The following is a 22,584-nucleotide window of genomic DNA, read 5'->3' as shown; positions in this document are numbered from 1 at the left end:
ATATATATATATAAATGTATGTATGTAAACTGATCACCCTGTAAATATCTTAAAAAATTCTATATTAAATGTTAGAAAATAATAATATGCTATTTTAAAACCTTAATGAACGATGTATCTTAAGAATTGTTAAAGCATTTATTCTATTTTCTAAAATACGTTATTTTATAGACTTAGCTGGGTTAGTAGTTTATATGTAGTTTATATGCATAAAGTTAAGTAAAGAATATTATTTAATGCATTTTTTCATATTTAAATTTTATTGTTATTACATTATTTTCATATGATTTATTATATCTGAAATGCGGTAGAAGGAGGTCATAACATATCATTAGCATTAAGTTAATTAAATACGTTGCATTTGTTTACACTTAAATTATATTAGTTCCGAGGTAGCGACACAGAAATACTTATTCGCGTGAAAAATTAAGGCGCAGTGAATTTAACAACAACCTACAGTCACGTGACGGAGCTTCTATTAAGGCTTAATTATTTTATTAATAAACTGTTTTTTTTTAAGTTTTGATGAAAAACAACATTTATACTGTAACAGTATTTTATTTACGTAGTCGTATCTTACAGTAAAACAAAACAACCATGTGATGTAAATTTACACTAAGGTTAAGAAGTCGATTTCGTGCAAAGAATTGACGTTATATGTGAAAACACAGCCATATATTAATGCCTATTTATTATTACATAAAACTAAATAACATTCAAATAATTATTTTTTAAATAATTGAATTAAGATATTTTCTTTTTATCTGTCAAGGCGGACAAATAGCATACACTATGCACGTGTTTTATTAAAAAATAAAATAACGTACTACAATGGCAGTTTTCCTAAGTAAAGTATTCATTATATGTTTTAAGAATATCCACCAGCTTGTTGCACGTTTTAATAGTAAACAAAAATAATTAATAATAAGTTACGAAAGCAATGACAGAATTTTTATTAATTAAAATATATTACACTAGTCGTCGTGTCAGCCCATAGATAACCATTGCAAGACACAGGCCTTCCCCAAAGACGTCTTTGGGAGGACACGCCATAAACGCAACGTTGGCAGGCAATTTGGCGAACATAGTTTGGTATTATGGTACACATAGGACGCTGCTGCCCATCCTCTGGAATTATTATAAGCAGTGGCGATCCTAAATAATTAATACACACTTTGTTTTAATTACATACAGATTACATAAGATTGTATTTCCGGAATCGAACCAGTGACCAACGATCGCGAATCTCAGTCCACTATCACTGGGATGCCACTGCTCGAATTTACAGTAGTAGTCGAATTACAAAGCTTACAAATAATTATATAAAACGAAGTCAATTCTCTGTTTAATATCAACTAGTATATTATACATCTTAGGTTTACATAGTATTATTTTTCACGTCGTGCACTGTACCTAGTAACTTTGAAAATAAAATTAAACATAAACAAATTGTTGGAAAAAATAAATAGTAATAAAAACAATACATATAGGTATTTAGTTGTAACTGCATCAGTATTTTTAAATGTCGTAGTTGTTGTTTTTGATTTCTAAACATAATGCTTAATTTAATACATTTAAATGTTTCATTTATTACACACATATTAGTTAACAATACATCGTATGATTAGTGTATAATACAATATGATTTAATCTTTGGAATGTAAAAAAAATAACAAATCTCATTTGACACATCCACGTTCCTAGAACTAGCTATATACTTAAATCAATATGCACTTAAAGAATCAAATCTATAACTTTATACATTATAATATTTCATTTAATACAATGGCATTAATAGTGTCGATGATTATTATCTACACTTAAATCTAATATCACGGCGGAAACATCTCAAACCGATCCTCATAAGCTCCTAATGGATGTATTATACAAAAACATATTTGCAAATAGTATAATCCACAAGGGTAGGTTAGAAATCGCGGCTATCCCTGAAACAAAGCAATATAATATAAACATGAAGTGGTTTTGCAATACAGGGAAAATAGCGAGTAAATTCGAAATCGATTTGAATTTTGATCGAGAATTAATATCAATTAACAATGTTGCATTTATTTATACATATGAAATGATTTAAAATAAAATCATTGAGCGCATCGAAAATGACTCCTAAAGAGATGTTTTTAAACCAGATACAGGGCGATTTACTGGTGTAAAAGCATAAAAGGGGTGAATGTATGTATAGCTACACATAACATTTATTTCCCATCATGTTGTGTAAAATAATCACCGTGAAAAACGTGACGTAAATTTATTCATTCTATAGGAGTGCTAGAGGCCAATTATTTCTGGCTATGGAATACCTCCTGTGATGGATTTAAAAAAAGCATTTTAAATATTATCATTATTTTATTTATTGTTTCTGTCACCATTTTTTTTTGTATACGGTGTATCTTACATTAATTGATACTTCTAAATTATACCTCTTTAATTTTTTTACACTTTTAATCACTCTGTATATTTCATATTTGCGCTTGTTTTAGATATGCATCAAGAAATGATTTATAAATTCAAAGATTAGCACACAGATCAGAAATTATTTAATTTTATTGCTTATCTGTATAGTTAATAAATAGGACACTAAATGTCACAATTGTGAGCTTGTTAGCAGGAATCGAAATTTCTAAGAATTGCCGGCGTCGCCCCGCCTATTACTGTGATTAGTACCTACGCCTAACAGTTTTCAAATTGAATCTTCTTTACAGACTTTTTGTCATTATCCGAAATGTTTAGTTGACTGATTTTTTTTCTGATAAGTCTTGTTCTATCCCACTGTTGGAACCTAATGTTAAAAAAAACATTTACTTTTGAACGTTTTTGCTTGGTTGTTTGTAAACTTACAAAAGTCTCTATTTAAAGAAGAAATACAGGTGGTTCCACGGGAATTTATTGAGCGTAAGATGTCACTTGTTCTATTTCCAAGTTTACAAAACAGTGACACTGTTACATAATTCAAAATTTGTTCCTGCCGGAAATTGTTTTCTTGATAGGCTCGACTAGCATTATCAAACATTTTTGAAAAAAGAAGAACCTTATGCTTTTAGGGAGTCAAAGAAGAGTTTAATAAAAAACGCTCTTGTGCTTCTCCCAGTGTCTCGAGATAAACCAGACTAGCCATGCTGATCTAAGTTGGCTACCGGTAAAAATAATAAGAGAATCTAATCACAAGTAACACCATCATTTCTAAAAGTATCATTAGTGAAAGCATTAAGAGTCATATATAATGTATAATATGACACTCCTATTTTGATAATTATGGTTAGTATAATTATACTTGTCTATTAATTTCAGACAGAGAATTTTCAATATTAAGTTGTTAAAAATATCGTTAAGATTACAAAAATTATTAAAAAAACAAAAAAGCTTGTTTTAAATCGTGTTTTTATTGTAGAATAGAAATTGGCCTTTTTGCTCGGGCCGGCGATCTCCCGATTAAACCTTTGAAAGCTCTCCAAGGGATATGAACCGCAATTTGAAAATCAATGGACTTAAATTTATATTAAAGATATTCATAAAAACTTACCTGAATTTGATACATATTTGGATAACTGTGTCCGCGAATGAATGGTGATAATTGTAGCCGCGTCACGTACAACCGGTGGCTCAACTAACAATATTGCTTCACACCGCACACGCAACGCGCCGCTCGCACCCGAAGGTACGGCGACTCGTAACACTCTCCACGAAGCACGTAGCCCTCCGAGCTCCGGAGGACTCAATTCCGTACGTTGCCATACTTCAGGCTGAAAAATAATGTAGATAAATCGAACCGCAGCATCGCATACTTAACATAGTTAACGTTTATAGAGTACTAACAAAATATATATTATTAAAAATACTTGATAACGGAGGGGATTTCCCTGAATTAAACTACAGGACGAAGTCATCATCAGCAACATCATTTTGTAAGCCGATTGAAGCCTACACAAGACAATGCCGAAGCCCAAATATAAGGTATATGCCTCCACCAAAGATCGTCTCAATAACCGGTCTTTTACTGTTTACATACAGCGACTTCCCACGACCTTGACTATGTCGTTAGTCCACCCATTGAGGGCCTACCCATAACGTATTTTCTGGCTCATGGGTGCCACTCAAGAACATTTCGGTTCCAACGGCGGTCGGTTGAAGGAGTGATGTGTCCCGCCCACTGTCACTTTAGATAACCAATTCTTAGAGCTACACTGCTGATCTTCTGCGGATCTCCTCGTTCCTGATACGATCTCGAAGAGAAGCTCCGAGCAAAGCGCTCTTCATTAATCTCTAAATAACCTGGAGCCCTTATAAGACATCACTGGTAACATTCAGTAGTCAAAGACCTTTGTGTTCAGAAAGAAGGATGGAATTTTACAGCGTCTTAAAATATCTCCCGTTAAAATCTATCATTATTTAAACTACAATGTTAAATAAATTAAGAAATTATAGAAGAAGTAGTATAATATTATAATCAAAATATTTTAGGTATTCTCGTTCGTACAATAGATAAAAATAATAAAAACGGTAACTATGTATATTGATATGTACTGGTTAATTTGGAAACAAAATACTACGTCGTTTATTAAAATTTGAACTTTGCCCACTCTTGCTAATTTGTACAACCATTTTGAAAATAGCTAAATGAATAAACGACAAGAAAATTAATTTTGCAAGAAAATAACTAATTATATTAAGCTGAAATATTGCTTCGCATGCACCTCATACTAATTTTAATTAATTGCTTCACGTCTTCCTCAAATAAAGAGACAAATTTTAAAGTATAATAAAAACCTCAGAAAACCCTTATTACCTTTTTTTATAAAATACGTTATTACTTACATGTGCGTTACCTCATTTACTTTTGTAAAGAAAACAGCAAATGTAAAGAATTACCACAAAAGAAATTTAGGTACAAAACCGGCTATTTAGGTAATTGCTCATTCTCAATCACAATAATTGATAGAACCTAATCCAAGTAGATTGGATTTCTGATTCCATTACCGGAGCATGAGAGCAAACTGTTAAATCGAGTTAGCTATCTCCTCACTGCAACTGGCCTGAGTTGATAATTGTACAAGATTGCTTACAAACCTTTTGCAGTTCATTGTCAATGTACCAATTAATGTCGGATGGCGGAAGGGAATAGTCCGATGTGCAGTTTAACAGTAATTGCTCCCCTGGCTTCACTAATTTTGGCGCTCCGATTATAATTGGATCCTTTTCTGGCATAGCTGCAATGAGAACTAATTAAAAAAAAAACACCTAACTATCAAAAACACTGATTGCTATTGGAAGATGCAGATACCTATTTTTACTTTCTGAAATAATGTAGAGAAAAGAAGAATTTAATCGAATCATTGACCTATTTTCTGATCTGTGGTATAGATTTAATAATAGTACTAGAATAAAAACATGCGAATAATGATGTTATGAAGTATTTTGCTTATAGTTTTAGACGTTGTTTAAACTTCATTATCGTTTATTTGTTTTAGCTATATATAACGATTTTATTTATTCCAAAATTCTATTATAACCTTCCATTACCTTAATTTCTATGTTACTCATGTATTCTTTTGGTTTAACCATAACTTTAAATATTTGAAATTAAATTTTGATTTAATTAAAGTAAAAAAATACTTTTAAACAAAACTTTACTTACTGTAGGTCTATTTGCAATTATGCATTTAGTTTCATATTGGAATTTATTTGATGCGACTTTATAATAGTAAGAAAACGTATCTTTTCTGTATAATTTTTCGTTTCGTAATCGTTAGTATTTTTCCTAATAATACTAAAAAAGTATAATATTTTGTGCCGTTGAAGATATGTATGCATCTTTAACAACAAGCTACTGAACTATATAAAAGTATTAAATACGTTGCCTTCACTAAACACAGATTTACAATTAAAAGTTTTGTTCTATTCATTTGCTTAAGTGTTTACGAACAGGTTTTAAAGGAATTACCGACAACAGTCATGTGTTTGGTCTGCCTTGCTATTTGAAACTTAGGACCCTCTGTTGAAATTTCACACGTATAAGCTGCTCTTGTTGCCTGCGGAGGCGGCATCACTTGTACCAAACAGGAATCTACTTGACATTCGCCGCCTTGAACCATGATTCCGGTAACATTAAATAATCGTATTGGTGGCTGAAACAAATTCATAAACTCAAATACATAGCTAAGTATTTATATGTTTTGAATACATCTTTAATATAAAATAAAGTTTAGAATTAGCTTAAATATATCATTTTTAAATATGTGTTATATTATTTAGTTGTTTAAATAGTCGTATTGGAGGCTGAAACAAATTCATAAACTCAAATACATAGTTCAAGAATTCTTTGGCAATATTTTGTGCACATCCATTATATAGAATAAAGTTAACAATTAATTTAAACGAATAATTATTAAATGTGTGTTGTATTATTTAGTTGTATCAAAAAATATACATTTTTTATTTAATATGTAAATTGCATAAGTCTCCGCGATATAATGGGAGACTGGTTAAGAAGGTGAAATTATTGTTTGGCAATAGGTAATAAAGTAGACTTTCCTGTGTTTTGTAAGAGTTATTTTATACTCTCACATATAACAACACACAACTTACGTACTTTTCAGTAGTTTATGCACACTTATGCACACACATCTTTAATTCTATTCATTACCTAAATTTTGGTTTCATATGAACTGTGTATATTTACTAAGAGTATTTATTAAACTACTTCCAGTGCATGTATTAAAAATTATTTATTACCATTGCCACGGAGGGATACTTTTTATTTTATCTGTTCCCAGTTATGACAATGCGGTACAGCGCATAAGTTCACTAGTAATTTTAATTCTTGTTTTTTTTTTCTTTGTTTTACCGAAATAAATGAATTAAAAATAAACACGAACTCTTTTTTCCTAAACCTCGATAAATGTTAATAATGCCTGATTGATTACTCGGCTAAAAAGTAAGACCTATAATTAGATATACCTTTTGAGTAATATATTTTAAATGTAGTATATTAGCACATACACACACAGTCACAAAAAACCATAATTATATCATTGTTCACAGTTCTTTGTTAAAATCCGACACTCTATATTTAATACAGATTTTGTATAACGAGTTAATAGTGCTTTTCCTTTACGGAATGTCGCTTTCATAAGTTAAATACACAGGACTACATTTTAAGAAGTTTTAATTCCTAATCAACAATATGTTCATCTTCGTTATCAACAACCTTTTGCATTCTATTGTAGTATACAAATTTTTAATTCTGGAGCTGTAAATCAATCGGTTTTTCTGTAAATTATGTCGGCAGAAACGACGTTACTCTCCAATCTCCCTAATATATAGTAAAACAATTCGATAAATGTATAAATACCAAAAGTGTAATAATTAATCTCGTTACATACCTTTTGGGATGGATTATACCGGAATATTTCATGGGTGTCTCTATACCACTTTACAGAATGTAGTTTCTGGTCATCCATTTCAAAGTGACAACTCAGTTCGGCTGCTCGCCTCGGGTCTGCATACAGCGGTACTTTTAATTGAGTAATTTTGTGAGCTGACGCTATCACTGTTGACAATTTTTAATTAATTTTTAGTTTCATCTATGAATATTTGATACTCCAGTTTACACATCCATCCGTCTTCATTGAATGTAAGATTATATTTTTTAACATGAAATTAAAAATTAACTTTGTGTATTTAACGATAGATCGGTTATAATTTTTTTAAGAAATGTTTCAGAGGTTTCATAAAGATCCAGTATAAATGAAAAAAGTGTTGTTTACGAATAAAATTTTTAGTCATGGGATATAGCGAATTTTTTAACTAAGGTTAACAAAATGCGCACCAGCTGGGACTCAAAACGATAATGATAATGATTCAAAGTCTTTAACCTTTGAACTAACGTGACTATGGTCAAAAGATTAGAGGGTGTGGGGTCCATCGCTTTGTAGGTAGAATTACCGGCTACGGTGCTCAGGGCTGAACACGCTTAACAGATTTACTGAGGCCTTCTTGCAATGCATAGGCGTTCATCTTCACCGACCAGTTGCATACCAATGTTTAATAAATGTAAGTAATATTTGCTTCAAAAGCATGTTCCAGAAATTAAAACACATTTGCTGTCCACAGGCCGAAATCCTTCAGCAGGTTTTAAAGAGATTTTACATTTATCCCTTTTACCTCCCGCAAACACCTCATATAATTTATTCATTATTTATATCTAGTTATTTCAGTGATTAATTAGTAATATTATCTTGAGTATTATCTCTAATTTTAGTATTTAATAGCCATAAAATAGTACCTTCCGTAAGTACTGCGCGTTTCAATGTTATTGAAAATATGAATAAGTCCGGTCTTGAAGACTTAACTCAATATTCTCTAGGTGTACTACGTTATTTTGTTAAAGCTACATAAATTGTGCGTTGCAAAAAAAATATTCCTAATTGTTAATTTTCTACATATTCGAACGCAAAGATAAACAATATATTACGTTTCACAAATAAAAGTTAATTATAAAGTATTATATATATATATATATATATATATATATATATATATATATATATATATATATATATTTAAATAATAAGTGAATTGTTTATATTTTTAAATCAACAAACAGACCTATCGTGTTCCCGGCGGACTAAGTTTGTCAAGTGAAGTTACATTTGCACAATTTGCGCGCGTCACACCGATACCGAATTATCCCCAAGGATCAATATGAAATAATATTAATTACAGCTTGATTATTTTTTATTGACATTGTCTAATTAAGTAACCATTATATAACACGTACTTTACTTATATTTATTATAATCAAACTTTATTACTACAAGACAAAGGCTATTTTTCTATTTCTGATATTACTATGTTACTTACGATAATTAATATAAAAGTAGACACTACACGTACATTTATAAGGAGCAAGTGTTGTGTTCCAGGCCGGTTCTTCTCAACAGATCATTATTCCTAGCTTCGTGGTAGCTTACTACTTAAAATGTTAAAATAACGACGAATCAAAGATTTCGATTCAAAGATGACGATTTAAAAGAAATTTATAATTTTAAATTAATCATGCGATAGAATTTAAAAATCGAAGTGAATTTTATTTAATTTTAGCGATATAAAAGTTATGTTGTAAAGAATAATTTCTTTAAACAAATTGCCATATAAATATACACCGTTGATACGTTTAAATGCATATTTCAATAAGAGAAATCGTTTTCAATCGGGAAGGGCCGCTTCAAAGAGAAGTGTAGAGTGTTGGGAAACTATTGTGTTGTAATTTGTTAGAAATTCACCCGGCATCCATTGGGGTATTCCTCATTTGCGTAAAGCGTGATCAAGTTCCGCAAACATTTGCTTAAATATGCCTGTATCGGATCGCAGCCGACTAGGAATGTAACCACAAAGACATAGGGATTCGTCATACCTTGAAAACCCAATACATAATACATAGGCCTCAAGTCATGCATTATGTATTGTCGAATAGAACACCTAATATTCACAGTTTTATTTTCTTTATTAGCTTTTATTAATTTACAATTAAATAATGAATAAAAAGCAATAAATCTATTTTTTAACGTAACTCATTTCACACTGATTAAAATAGAATGCCTTAAAGTATAAAAATTATGAATAATTGAAATAATCGGTTTTCAAGCAAAGTGGAAAACTGGGGCAGTGGCCTATAAAGAGGCCAACTGCTGGACACAACATAACTCATTCGTGAAAAACACATTTTTATTTCATACATAGAAATATATGATGCCACATGTTTTTATAAATTAAACGTAGAGTAAAATCAAACGAATTATAGTACAACTGATTATACATGTAATCTTAGAAATCATTTCTATGTTTATCCATATTCATATAAAATATGTACTGTAACCATTAAAGATGTCGTCTGTGCTTTTAAGATTTTAGGAATAGAGCGCATTCGGAAGCCTTAGTAGCTTCAGTGCCAAACATATTTTATCAATATATCCTAAAAATGCTATTAAAAAGTACATTTTTTAAAATAATTTATATGAAAAAAAAATGTTTCACCATATCCGTTATCATATCATATATATCATCAATATTCATAATTTTTCATTTCAGTTCATAACATTTCATTCTCTTCGGAAGATTTTATACTATGATAATAAAAACACAAAAAGTGAATGTAACAGATTTATTGAAAAGGATATTTTTATATAGTGTATTGAAAATGAACCAGATTTATTTACAAGCGTATTTCGCTACCAAAAACCGTGCAGTCCTTTTTGACACACCTGCGCGCGCCAAAACTGATATCTGTCAAAAGGAGCGATATTACGACGCCAGCATTTTACACAACTAGCGATAGGAGCGCGACGGCGCTCTTTGGCTCTTTGGGTTCAGTTTTAGAGTTTCCATGAGGGAGCTGAATCTGATTCTCGTTTCAAGTTAGGCTTTTTAAGTATTCTCCCCATGAGAATTAAAGAATCAAGAATTCTTCCTGTAAATGATCTTATTTGTACAATAAAATAAATAAAAATGGAATATTAATTTAATTTGTTGTGAACACTGATTGAATTTTCACTTAAAAGTAGATAATATTTATTCATGGTACGATTTTTTGTTGTGAACATACTGTTTAATAATATGCAACAAGTCATTATACAAATGTAAATGTTTGTCATTATTTTATTCACAAATTATTTGAAGGTACATATTTGCGTTGAAAATTATCACCAATGTAGACTTCTCAGTTAATTACACGCAGGAAGTTTAATTTGAAACAAGTCCCTAGATGCCCAGTGTCCAGGAATACGTTTAAAAAGATTTCGCTGTGGTAATAAGCTTTCGAATTATAAACTTAAATACATAATAATAAAAGATAATCTTTTTCACAGAAATTTACTTTAATAATAAATATTTAATTAAACAATTGTTATATAACATAACCGAAACATATGAGAAACGAAATATAAAAAACAAATGAGTTTAAAAGTTTAGACTTTTCGTCTAAAACTAATTAAGTTAACCTGGAGTAATATTAATAATTTAAAAGCATATAAATGGTTAACACTGTACGTAGGCGAAAACATATTTCTTAATGAAAAATTACTAAGCTAGACAGTTGCGTGCAAAGTGACCTTAGATGACAAATAGATAAATATAACTAACGTCCCTGCGGTACACTACGTACCATTTTATTGTCATTTTTGTATCAAATACGTAACATGCTTTTACTACGCGCGTTACTACTCTGTAATTGTAAATATTATAGGGCTAACTAAAGGGTACTGTATATTTTAGAGGTCAAGTACCCCACGAAGTAATTAATTGATAAAAAAATAGTAACGAAAGTATCATACATTATTATTCAAGATAAATGACAAAATGTTATACAGCCACAAAGATTTTGAAGTCCGTGTAATAGGAAGAATTTTTGATAATTAATAAGACTACGGAAATATTCTACACCTCTTATACTACTCTATAATGATCATGGATACCGCAGTAGTAGATGCGTTGTTAACAATTTTTAACAATATCTGAGTGAAATCCGGTCGGAAACTCTGTAACTAAAGTGCGGACTATAGGTAATTATAATTATTTGTTAGTAGCTTTGTTCAGTTGTTGAACAAATTATGACACTTTTAAGTAATAGAATTATTTGAATTTAAGTAATTTAAATTTTAATAATCTGTGAATTACTCAAAAGCGTTAATTGTTGTAATTTAAATATTTTTTTAAATGTACCTAGTCTAGCCATAAGTTCTGTTACAAGAAAATATCCGATAATTTGTAAAAAAAATAATTAAGAGTCAAAAAGAAATGTTAACGTACTAAACTAATTATTCAAAGTGTCCACCCCTAGCTTTAACGCACGCTTTTAATCGGTCGGGCCATGAGTCGATGGATTTACGAACGGTTTCCATTGAAAACTTGATCACTGCTGTCTCCAAAGATTTCTTGAGCGACTCAATATTAGGGTAACACTTAGAGTAGACCATTTCCTCTTGCATAGACCACAATTTATAGTCCAAAGGGTTTAAGTTCGGACTAGGCAATCATCAGCCTTTTTGAAGTATGGAACATTTTGCCGAAGCAAAATTTGGGTAATGGCTGAATCCTGTTGGAATGTCCACACTTCGTTTTTAAATAAAGTGTTGTTGAGAGGTTTAACTAACGCTTCTAACACGGTATCTTGATACACTTTGGCTGAAGTTTTCACTCCTTTTTCGCAAAAATTGAGTTTTGTAACCCTTTGGTACTAGACATTCCACCAAACCATGACGTATTCTGGCAGATGGCATCGCTGAACTTTGACCAATACCTCGGAAGCTTCTTTAGAGCTGGGTGCATACACTTGATCATTTTTTTTGTTATAGTGCACCTCGATTGTTAAATTTTTTTCATCGGTAAACACAATTTTTCAGTGTTTTTTTGTCCACGTATCGACGTAACTACTGTTATGATCTTTCGACTCTCTTTTGTTTTAATGCCTGATTTAAGGTATGTCCTGTATATCTTCGGTAAGCCCCTAGACCTAAGTTTTAAATGGCCTTAAAATTGGAAACAACAAAAAGTAAGCAATACATTTTTTTTACTTTTTTCACAATATTAATTTCAAGTAAATTTATTCGTTTCAAAACGATTTCGTATAGTAATAAAGCCAATTAATTTATACTTGACAAACCATACCATCAAACTTTTAAATTCAATTCACATGCTATGTGATATGAATATAAAACTAAAAATTATCTCTGTCACGTCACAGAGCGCAAATTATGTATTAAAATTCATCACAGTTCGCAAATTGTTAAATGACGTTAGAATATATTATTAACTTTTAGTTTTACTTAATAAATATTAATTAAGTATTGTGTTAGCTAAGTAATTAAAGAAGAATACGTACGAACGTAGGTCGTAAATTTGATTCTCGAAAAATGCACACAATGTGTGAATTACATGTCATTTGCATAAATGGTAAGCATTAAATTTCGGATTAAATCGGCATATTACATGACCAAATATGCTAAGATATCTGTTAATTTCGTAGATGTAACTCCTGCGCCGTTCCGCGGTTTCCACTCCAGAAACTTAAAGCTTCATCGGCCACCTGTTTTGCGCGCTATGTGACTTGAGTTTTAGCTAGCAATATTAGCTAAGGATGTTGTAGCACAAGTACACCTAGATATAATTCTTGAGAAGATATATAAACCTGTTAACTACACCAAATCCAAGAATGGTCATATCAGCACAGCTAAGCATAAAGCTAGATCCATCCTAGCGTTGTTGAAAACTAACGTTACAGGCTTCATCATAGCTGAAGTCTAGGCATTATCTAGACCCGATCTTAAATCACTGGATTAAGATTCATGGTCAGTTTTAGAGAATATGTATATATATGATATGCTTTAAACGTCATCATAATTCGAAATGCCCTGAAACAATCCATACCACTCGCTGCGAATAGCGAAGAATTTTCCCATAAATAAAGCGTGCGTAATACGAAAAAAAAATATCTTTCCTTATTACATTATTTTTGTCTAGACTAAACATGATCTATTTTGTGATATATATATGTGTTATTGACAAAATCCGTAGAGTATCTAAAGTTCTTACACAACATGACCTTCAATATTGCACACTAAGCTCATTCAAGGTTTAGTATAGAAGTTGTAATATATGACATCCAGTAATACGCCACATCTATTTAGTGTATACAGAAAGAATATGTCCTAAGAAACATCAAAAGGCATATTCAATAAATATTTTGTTATATATATTCGTTAATCCTATTCTCGAATTTATAAGAGTATTTATTATCAAGGTATATTAATATAATAATTAATATAATCTTTCGTTCCTATTAAATTACAATTTGGTCTCAACTTACAAATTATTATATTTATACACTTTGTTTAGCTGAAAACGAGAACAAAGGAAACGTCTCTAAAAATTATGTAAGGATTGACGGATTGGAAACGAATATAGATGTAAGACAAGAACCAAGACGATATGAGAAAAATGTGTAGGATTTATATATATATGGAGCGATGACTAGAAAATTATTATTTTTTTATAATATATCAATACTGGCAGAACGTATTACCAGCTCTTTATGAGAAATTAGTTCTTAATATAACTCTTTGAAAAACAAAATTATTTTTCTTACCGAAGTTTTTATTTTTGACAACTATTCATCTTGTGTTTTATATCAAATATAGACGGACGTTAATATTTATGAACTTATATTATTTTTTAATTCAAAAGACAGCGAGATTACATTATAACACAGCTTGATGTTTTTGCCGTAATTACAAAAATACTATAAAACTTTAATAAGCAAACAGGACAAAAACAAATATCAAATGAAATATTTTTTCTCGTTTTATTGTAAAACAAAGAAAGTTACACAAAGCGACATAAATAGCAACTAGATAGAATTATCGCATAACCTGGCCCCGTTCCAGCATTCCAAGTATCAAATTGTCATGGCAATAACTTTTATACACGTCCTGATTTCTTTTGTTTAACATACAACACATATACAAGAAGCAATATGAAATGTTGTTCGAGCATGAATACATTTAACTGAAAAGTTTCTGAGACTTTATGCTATTGTTCAACAAGACTGTATACGAGAGGTCTTCTACAACTATAAGTAACAAGCCGAATAACACTATTACAATAACGCATAAAATAACAGGGGACCGAATTTTAACATGTAACTCGAAATATATTTGTCACTTGTCAAAAACAGAAATTACTGAAATAAATGTTTTTCGTTCACATATTTGGCTGTCGGGACATAATTTGATGTTTTGTCAGTATCACAGTAGGAAGGTGTCATTTTAAAAAGTACAAACAATTAAATGAGGACTTGCATGTGACAAAATAAAAATGTTATATAATCCGTTTACAATGACGACACGTGCTTTTGACATGAAAAAAAGTTATTTACCGAGCAATTTTAGTAGCTACAGTCTTCTAAACGTATCGAAATTAAATTAGTGAACTGTTTGGCGGCTTAAATAGACACCGCGAGAAGTATTAACCTTATTCAATGATCTCTTAAAAGTGTCTCTTAAGAATGTCCTACCATTACAAAATGGAAAAACGATGACATAATTTTCTTTTAATTTTAAATAAAAAAATAAGCTTATTACATTCAAATCAACATTTCTCTTTTAATTTAAAACAAAATAAGGTTTATTTCGTGTCTTATTGACAAGCTCACAATCGCACGACCCATAAAGATGATGAGAGCTACGAACAGAATTTCTCTACAACCAGAAATGAGGAGTTTAGTAAACGAATGAAAATAAACGATATAGGATAACCACTCGCGCCTTAAGGACTGGAGTGGAACCTTCAAAGTGGTCAGAGGATCTTTTTAAAGTAATAAGACGCTCTACGAAGGCCGCTTTCAACCGTGGATGTCATATCGCTGGAATGATAATGATGATGGTTAAAAAAGTAATAAAAGTAGAGATAAGTCAACATAATTTAAAAAAGCGTATTTAGTCCAGTCACAGAAATTATTTTTCTTTCTTAATTATTTTATTGCATTTTAATTTTGTGGGACAAAAGGCTCGTGTTAGAACGAGGGTACAGGCTATAATCTACCACGCGGGCTCAATCCGGATTTTGCCGATTTTTGAAATTTGAAACTGTGACAAGGCATTTTCCGGGAATCGTAAATGTAAATATTAGACTACTGTTGCTCTGTTTTTTATTTTAAAATACCTATTACTTTAAAAAAAACATTAATCCCTTATATTGTTCCAAGCTATCAACTAATAAGCCTGCTTGGTTAGATAGTAACGAAAGTACAAGACAAACACTAACTCGCTTATATTGGCTAAAGGTATAAACTTATATTGAGCACGTCTCGTTAGTTAGTCCAACTGTAGTATTAACATTACCACCTTGTAATAACTTAATGTTTACCTTTGCTAGTTGCCCGATACGTTGTTTTAGCCTGAGCATTGTACATGAATATGCAAGTTGTATGTTAAGCTCCGCGTGGAGTTATGTGTTAATAAAACATAGACAACGTTTACGAGAAAGTGAAATAAAAAAACAAGCCCATCTTTTTCAAACTCGTAATATTTTATTGCTAAGTTAGTAATCTCCAAGTCACATAATTGTCTTTAAACAATAGTTTCCTATATTGGCCTTGAAATAACCCCGTTTTTACAAAATATTTATTTATGATAAATGTATATAATAATAATAAAACACTTTTAAATTAAAATAAGGTAGTCGTTTCTACCCATAGACGCCCACTATAGGTCACAGGATTCCGCCAAAAATATCTATAGAGGAAATACCACAATTGCCACGCTTAGTAGGCGGGTTGGCGATAACAATGTGGTATTATGGTGTACAGAGGACGCTGATGTCCATCCTCTGAAAACTTTTTTATGAGCAGTAGCATTCTTATATAATTTTTTAATGCTTAAAAGAAATGCATTTGACCTCAGTCTCGCCTGATGTTAAGCGATGACTAAGTATATGATGGTACATGCTTGTCTAGAAGATGCCTATTCACTCTTGAGTTGAAAACTCTAATGTTATAGCTAGCTGCAAAAAACGCCGATAGGTTGCACAATTGCTTAGCTGTACGAAAAAAAAGATTGTATGCCGGAAATCAAATACGCAACCTAAGTTCTCAAATCTTAGTCCTCTATCACTGGGCTAAGACTGCTATTAATTTTTACTGCTCATTTTATTATAGAAACGAGGTAATACGGTATGTTTGAGCTTTTGTTAACACGCATATATACTTAAGCTAGTTTCTTGATAAAGTGACTGAAGTTACAGAATGTTTGCATGAGGTGGAAAATCGATTTAAAGGGTTATTATAGTTTTTAATGTCGGAAATAAACCAAGTGCAAACAAATTTGAATGAGGTACAAATATTAAAAGATACTGATTTATAACTGGTTATTATACTTATGACCAATAACAAATTAAAGAAGTGTTTCTTAAATTCGTAATATTCAACCAAAAACCCAAAGTTTTAAAATCAGCAAAATCCTCTTTTACTTATGACCAAGATTTACAAAAAAAAAATCATCATTATTTATGAATTAAATAATGAAAGTAATTAAATAATCATTTGCTTTATTTTACACGCTGAATGGTTCCACAAAGGTTTTATTGAATAGATAATTAAATAATTAAACCTTTAATGAATTATTCATATCCATAGTTCATTACTTCGCTTGAATAAGCAAATAAATCGTTTATATTGTAAATTACTCGATATCAGTTTTCATTTTTTTTAAATCTGATATGAAATTGTTTTCATCCTTCAGTGATGTTCTTTAGGTTTCAACAATAGGTTTCAAAGCAGTTGAGACTGTGTGGCGGTAAAAATAATCGCTATAATACAGCACAATCGTTGACTGGAAATCTGCCAAGCCATCGCAGCGTGCGAGAAGCGGATGATGTGGTTTCCTATATACCTTACGCCTCAATGGAATTAACAATTTCCCATAGTCGAGTGAGCATAGCGAGTGACGTAGTAGCTGTCACATACGGTGGCGGTTTTATTAAAATAAATCGATATCCATCGTTATTCTCTTTGCGCTCTGGTTTAGTTTAAACATTATAAAAGTTGTAATTAATAATTTATTTATAGATATATTATTCATCATCGTGATTATTATTTCAGCCCTAGGACATCTATTTTCAAGACGACTTTAGCAAGCACATCCGATGGCTTTGTGAACGCTGTTCTTACCTGTTCTTATCTGTTTTGCGCGTTATGTGACATACCATCTACCATTTCAACTTGCCATCCAAAAGTAACCATCTTGGTGCCATCCGTGGGGCTAAGTTGGTTACTTTTGGAAGTCTACAAATTTCCTCATCCTTGGTTCAATCTCGTAGATATACTGAGGAAAGTCTTTTTCATGGCTTCTTGAGCGACTTTGCGCTTGCGAATGAGGCCTGAAGTGAGAGACCACTTTTCAGTGCCGTTAGACATCGCTGGTAGCCCACATTAGGCGTCAAATTTTGTTTAAAGGTACTGAGAAATATTAAACGAGAAAATGTTCTGAAATTTAATAACTTTTATTATTTAGAAAGGGGCATAAAAAGTATATTTACAAGATGTTTCTTATATGTATATGTTTAAACAAATGCCTTTATATTTAAACATGATTAAATAATTCATTGATGAAAGCGAACGGAGAAATATTCAGCTAAAAAATGCATTATTTCCTGACCTGTTATATCTGTTGAGTTGAGTATAGATTCAAAGTTAACGATTCGGCGTAGTAATAACAAGCCAACATTCGATTGGCTCAGATTGACCTCTGATTAAATTCGGACCTTTGCCCGCGAGGTCCGGATGAAGATTGAAATGAGTTTTTACTTCTGCACATGAATTTGTAATGATTAAATAACAAAAAGTTTCTTTGCTCGTATAAAACTTTAAGATAAAAATAATACACTATAATTTTTAAATTAAAGCTGCACTGTTCCATTCAAACATAATTTTGATTACAGGATCAATACCAATCGCAAAAATTTGTGTAAAGTTACTTTAATACTAATTTCAGATTTAGTCCGATTTAAATAATGTAACAAAAATGTAAAAAAAAAATTGGTGATGTTAGCTTTATGTATATATTTTACCATTACTGTCATACCATGATGTTTTGAAAAAAGCTTAGCGTCCTAACCTAAATATCTAATATTTAGGTTAACTTTGAAATTTTGTTGTAAAATCAATTTGTTAATAATAATGATAGACTAACACTTCGCAAATCATACGTAAATCACTCTATAGTATCTATGTTTTTCTAATTTTTAAACTTATTTAATCTGTAAAATGTTTCTTTTGCCGCCAAATATTCTTTGTATAGCATTATTTGGCCTAAGGTAGGTCGTACGGAGAAAGAAGTCGTAAGAATTTAACTTTTAAACAAAGTAAAGTCCAAAATTACAAACGTTGAGTTGTACCGGATTTTAATAAAAGGATACTTCATTTTCATAAGTCTCTATTTTTAAATGAGCTATTTTTATATCTTACAGTACTTTTTTGTTAAAAAAATAAAACAACGTTTTTCTGAAAAATTCATGTCCAGATGTTCACGTAACTTCTCACGTCTAAAACGGCAACCGACTCATCTTCCAACCTTATCGCATTAGTGTCACATCGGCGAAGACAAATCTTGTACAATATATCCAGCGCACTTGTTTCTTATTATTAGAAAAACGACGCCCTGGTAGTAATCATTCCAAAAATAACACGAAAGAGCCAACCCCGGCTGTCTTTGTTCCCGCGATAACAAATTCTAACATAAGTGTTTTCCGATATAATAAGAATATGTTAGAAGTAAACTGGCGACAAACGGTTGATATTCCGTGCTATTCAACTTTCCAACTTCGTCAACATATGACAAATTCATAAAGTGTTTTTTAATTTGAAAAATCAAATTCTCTGTATAAGGAAAATAAAAGATCTTTGGTAAAAATTCAGAAAAAACATTAGCCTCAAATATTTAAAATTCTTTTGTTCTGTGTCTTAGATTTGTGGCTACGGACATTAATGCAGCCAATATTACATGTGATCGTATTTTTTTTTCTTTTATAATTAATTTTCTATCACATAACAAATTCTTCTAAAATCTGTTTTTATTTTTTTTTCAATTTTACGTATGGAATTACCATTTAATATAATTGAAAGTAGACCATACATTTTTACTTGTATGAAAGGCGATAACAAACAAATTTTTATTAAAATTGTAAAAATTATAGAAACTAAGATATATTATTATACAAAATATGTTTATGAACTGCATTATTTATAGATGATTGTTTATTTAGATATAATAAAACTATTTTTATCTAACAAGAGAGGTATTGACAGAAAATCAAATAAAATGGCTACGTAACCCATGTTAGAACCAAACGCTAAGAAAGTTTTCTGTTTCTCGTAATTCTATAGCAAAAAAATCAAAAAGAAATCACAATATTTAAATTAAATAAAATTTAATTTTATTATTTATTTTATCAATATTTAAGCATAATTAAATTAATAAATAAATATAAATATTAGTATCAGATGTATTATATACAGAATTCAATACTTGTAGCATTCAAAAAAAATATTAGGCCGCATTTCTTTTACAAAATTTACAGTACTACAAACACTGACACCTAAATAATAATTTAAACAATTATCGTAGAACACAATTTTTTATTACCATTCATATCGCTATCTATTAAATAATTCTCGTCAATATTTTTAGATTTTCAAAGCTACCAGATTAATTCTAGCGCATAAATATATATGTTTTATAAACCGCCAAAAGTTTTCCATAATTAAATGTCAAAATAATTACTTACCACATAAAGCGATTAGAGTAAAAACCTTCATTTTGAAATGTTTCTTATTATTTGTATATTTTATAATTATTCTTTGTTATTTCACTTGCACCGCCATCCGTAAGAAAGTACTTCCCTCATCACGATAAAGACATCACTAAATGATGATTAATATTTTTTAATTCACTACAAAAATTGTAATTTAATTTATGGATATTAGAGATATAATAATGAATAATAATACACTAATAAGTTTTTTAAATTTAATACCGTTTGCGTCAATAGTAATTGTTTACAAGTAACCGTTCGCGTTCGTATTTCAGGACTGAATAGTGGAAGCGGGCGGAACGTTCTCCGCACTCGCTAGCCGTCCGCCGAATGTCCTTGGATTTCCCGCTAGGGTTGTGTCATGCGCACTATCGACTCACCAAAAGGGTCCTTAGTGGATTAAGTTTTTAAACTTTGACAATTGATAAAATGAGATCGAGTTTGTTAAGGTGGAAACGTTAAGTGGAAAGTTGCAAATAAAGCGTTTTCATTTTCCTTTCCACATTTAAATGTTCTTACGGTTAAGAAGTTTTTCACGTTTCACTTTTTTAAGGAATAAGAATTGCGTGCTTAATCGTCGTTTTATTCTGTATGATATATTATTTTATTAAGTATTCACATTTTAATTTAATTTGTAAAATGTTTTATTTGCATAAACAAACTAGGTTTTTTAATGTTTATAAATTTAACATGTTAGTTTAAATATTTTTTTATACTGAAAGGATAAAAAATAAAAGTAATGTAGATCTATAAATAAAAACAAATTTATTTAAGAAAATTAAAATCAAAAATTTGATTATAAGGAAAACTTTCTAAAAATCTATAACGATTTTAAATTTAATAAATTTATAACTTTTGACTTTCTATATATTTAATATTAAAAAAAAACACATATTACATGATAACGACATCGAGTTCACCAAAAAAATTATAATCTTATAAAACTTAAATTCATTAGATATATTTTCATAACATCTTATTTGATGGTATTAAATTTAATTGATAAACGCAACGACAAACGCTCTATGTTACCCGTACAAGTACCTAATTAGATAGTTCAAAATTGGAGCTCATACAATAACACGTGCAGTGATTTTGGCTTTAATGCGCACTTATAACTGAAAGTATCGTTATTAAACCCATATTAGGCTATCTTCGCGCGAATATTGCTGTTTTAGTAACAGAGCTTTAACCAGTATACTCAGCAGAACGATTCAACAAAAAGTGTTAAAGCGTCTGCCAGCATTATTCTATGTACAACACTTCAAAAAACTTTTTTACACCACATGTTAATTATGCCAGTATTATTTGTAACACTGATAAAAATCTTACTATCGGTATTAACTCTTGTCCTTTAATAAACGTAAACCATTAATAATTCTTTTCACCATACGCGATCCCTTCTTTTTATCACGCCCACATCTTGCAAATTTCCCGAGATAATCCATTTATTCAAGTGAAAACTAGCCGATAAATTACTACTTCTTCATATTAAACCTCAAATAGTTTGTCTTACCTCGTTTTTGATGTTCCAATCTGTGAAAGAAATTGTATGTTTTTCAACCTCCTAACTTTAACAGCGACATCTTTTTTTTTCTTTCTTATACCATAGGTTATTGTGAAATTTACTCTCTCTATTGCTTGTGTTTTATGACTTTTATCAGGAAAACTATGTCACCGGTTAGAGTTCACGTCTTTAGATACACCTGTAAGTATAGCCAGTAAGTTTTCCCTGGTTAAGACTATGAGATCTCTAAGGTACATCTCAACGTTGACCATCCTACACAAGTAGACAACAATCTTGTCAAAATTTATTCGCTGTCACACACACCGACAAGCAGCAATGTGTGTCGAAATCCTCCGGTAATTTAGCTTAATGCCCACGTCATCTACAAACCGAACATAGTAAACATGTAAGAAAAGGATCATGATCATGCGCGGAATATGCATGTGCGGAAGTGGCTACATATTTGTCCTTTTCTTACTTAGGATGGACTTCCGCAAAATAACGCCTGATTCCATTAAATAGTAAACATGTTCACCGTTGATGTTAATAGTTTCAAAATTATATTAATTATTATATTATGCTGCAACTGCGTAGACTTAAAACATAAACTGTCGCACATTAGCTTGATAAAGCCTATCAATTGGCATTGCTATGGCAATTCAGAAGTAATACAGGTTTGTTTTAAAGTCTTATAACCTTGG

At 30.6% G+C, this 22,584-nt stretch overlaps 1 protein-coding gene across 1 annotated transcript; it reads right to left on the bottom strand.

Moving 5' to 3' along the window:
• Positions 1–428: 428 nt before the first annotated feature.
• On the bottom strand, positions 429–20,689 carry LOC137932232 (uncharacterized). The gene is made up of 7 exons (XM_068775834.1): positions 20,599–20,689; positions 20,350–20,514; positions 7,398–7,564; positions 5,957–6,140; positions 5,083–5,222; positions 3,539–3,758; positions 429–1,946 (listed from the first exon to the last, which is right to left on the bottom strand). The coding sequence occupies exons 2-7, from the start codon at positions 20,378–20,380 to the stop codon at positions 1,861–1,863; spliced, it is 828 nt and encodes a 275-aa protein (XP_068631935.1). The 5' UTR covers positions 20,381–20,514; positions 20,599–20,689; the 3' UTR covers positions 429–1,860.
• Positions 20,690–22,584: the final 1,895 nt, after the last annotated feature.

The sequence above is a fragment of the Battus philenor genome, unplaced genomic scaffold, assembly GCF_028537555.1.
Source record: "Battus philenor isolate CCGP_79_NKW_IND1 unplaced genomic scaffold, ilBatPhil1.0.hap1 SCAF_9, whole genome shotgun sequence".
Classification (NCBI taxonomy): Eukaryota; Metazoa; Arthropoda; class Insecta; order Lepidoptera; family Papilionidae; genus Battus; species Battus philenor.
This window is presented reverse-complemented; position numbering and strand designations above follow the sequence as displayed.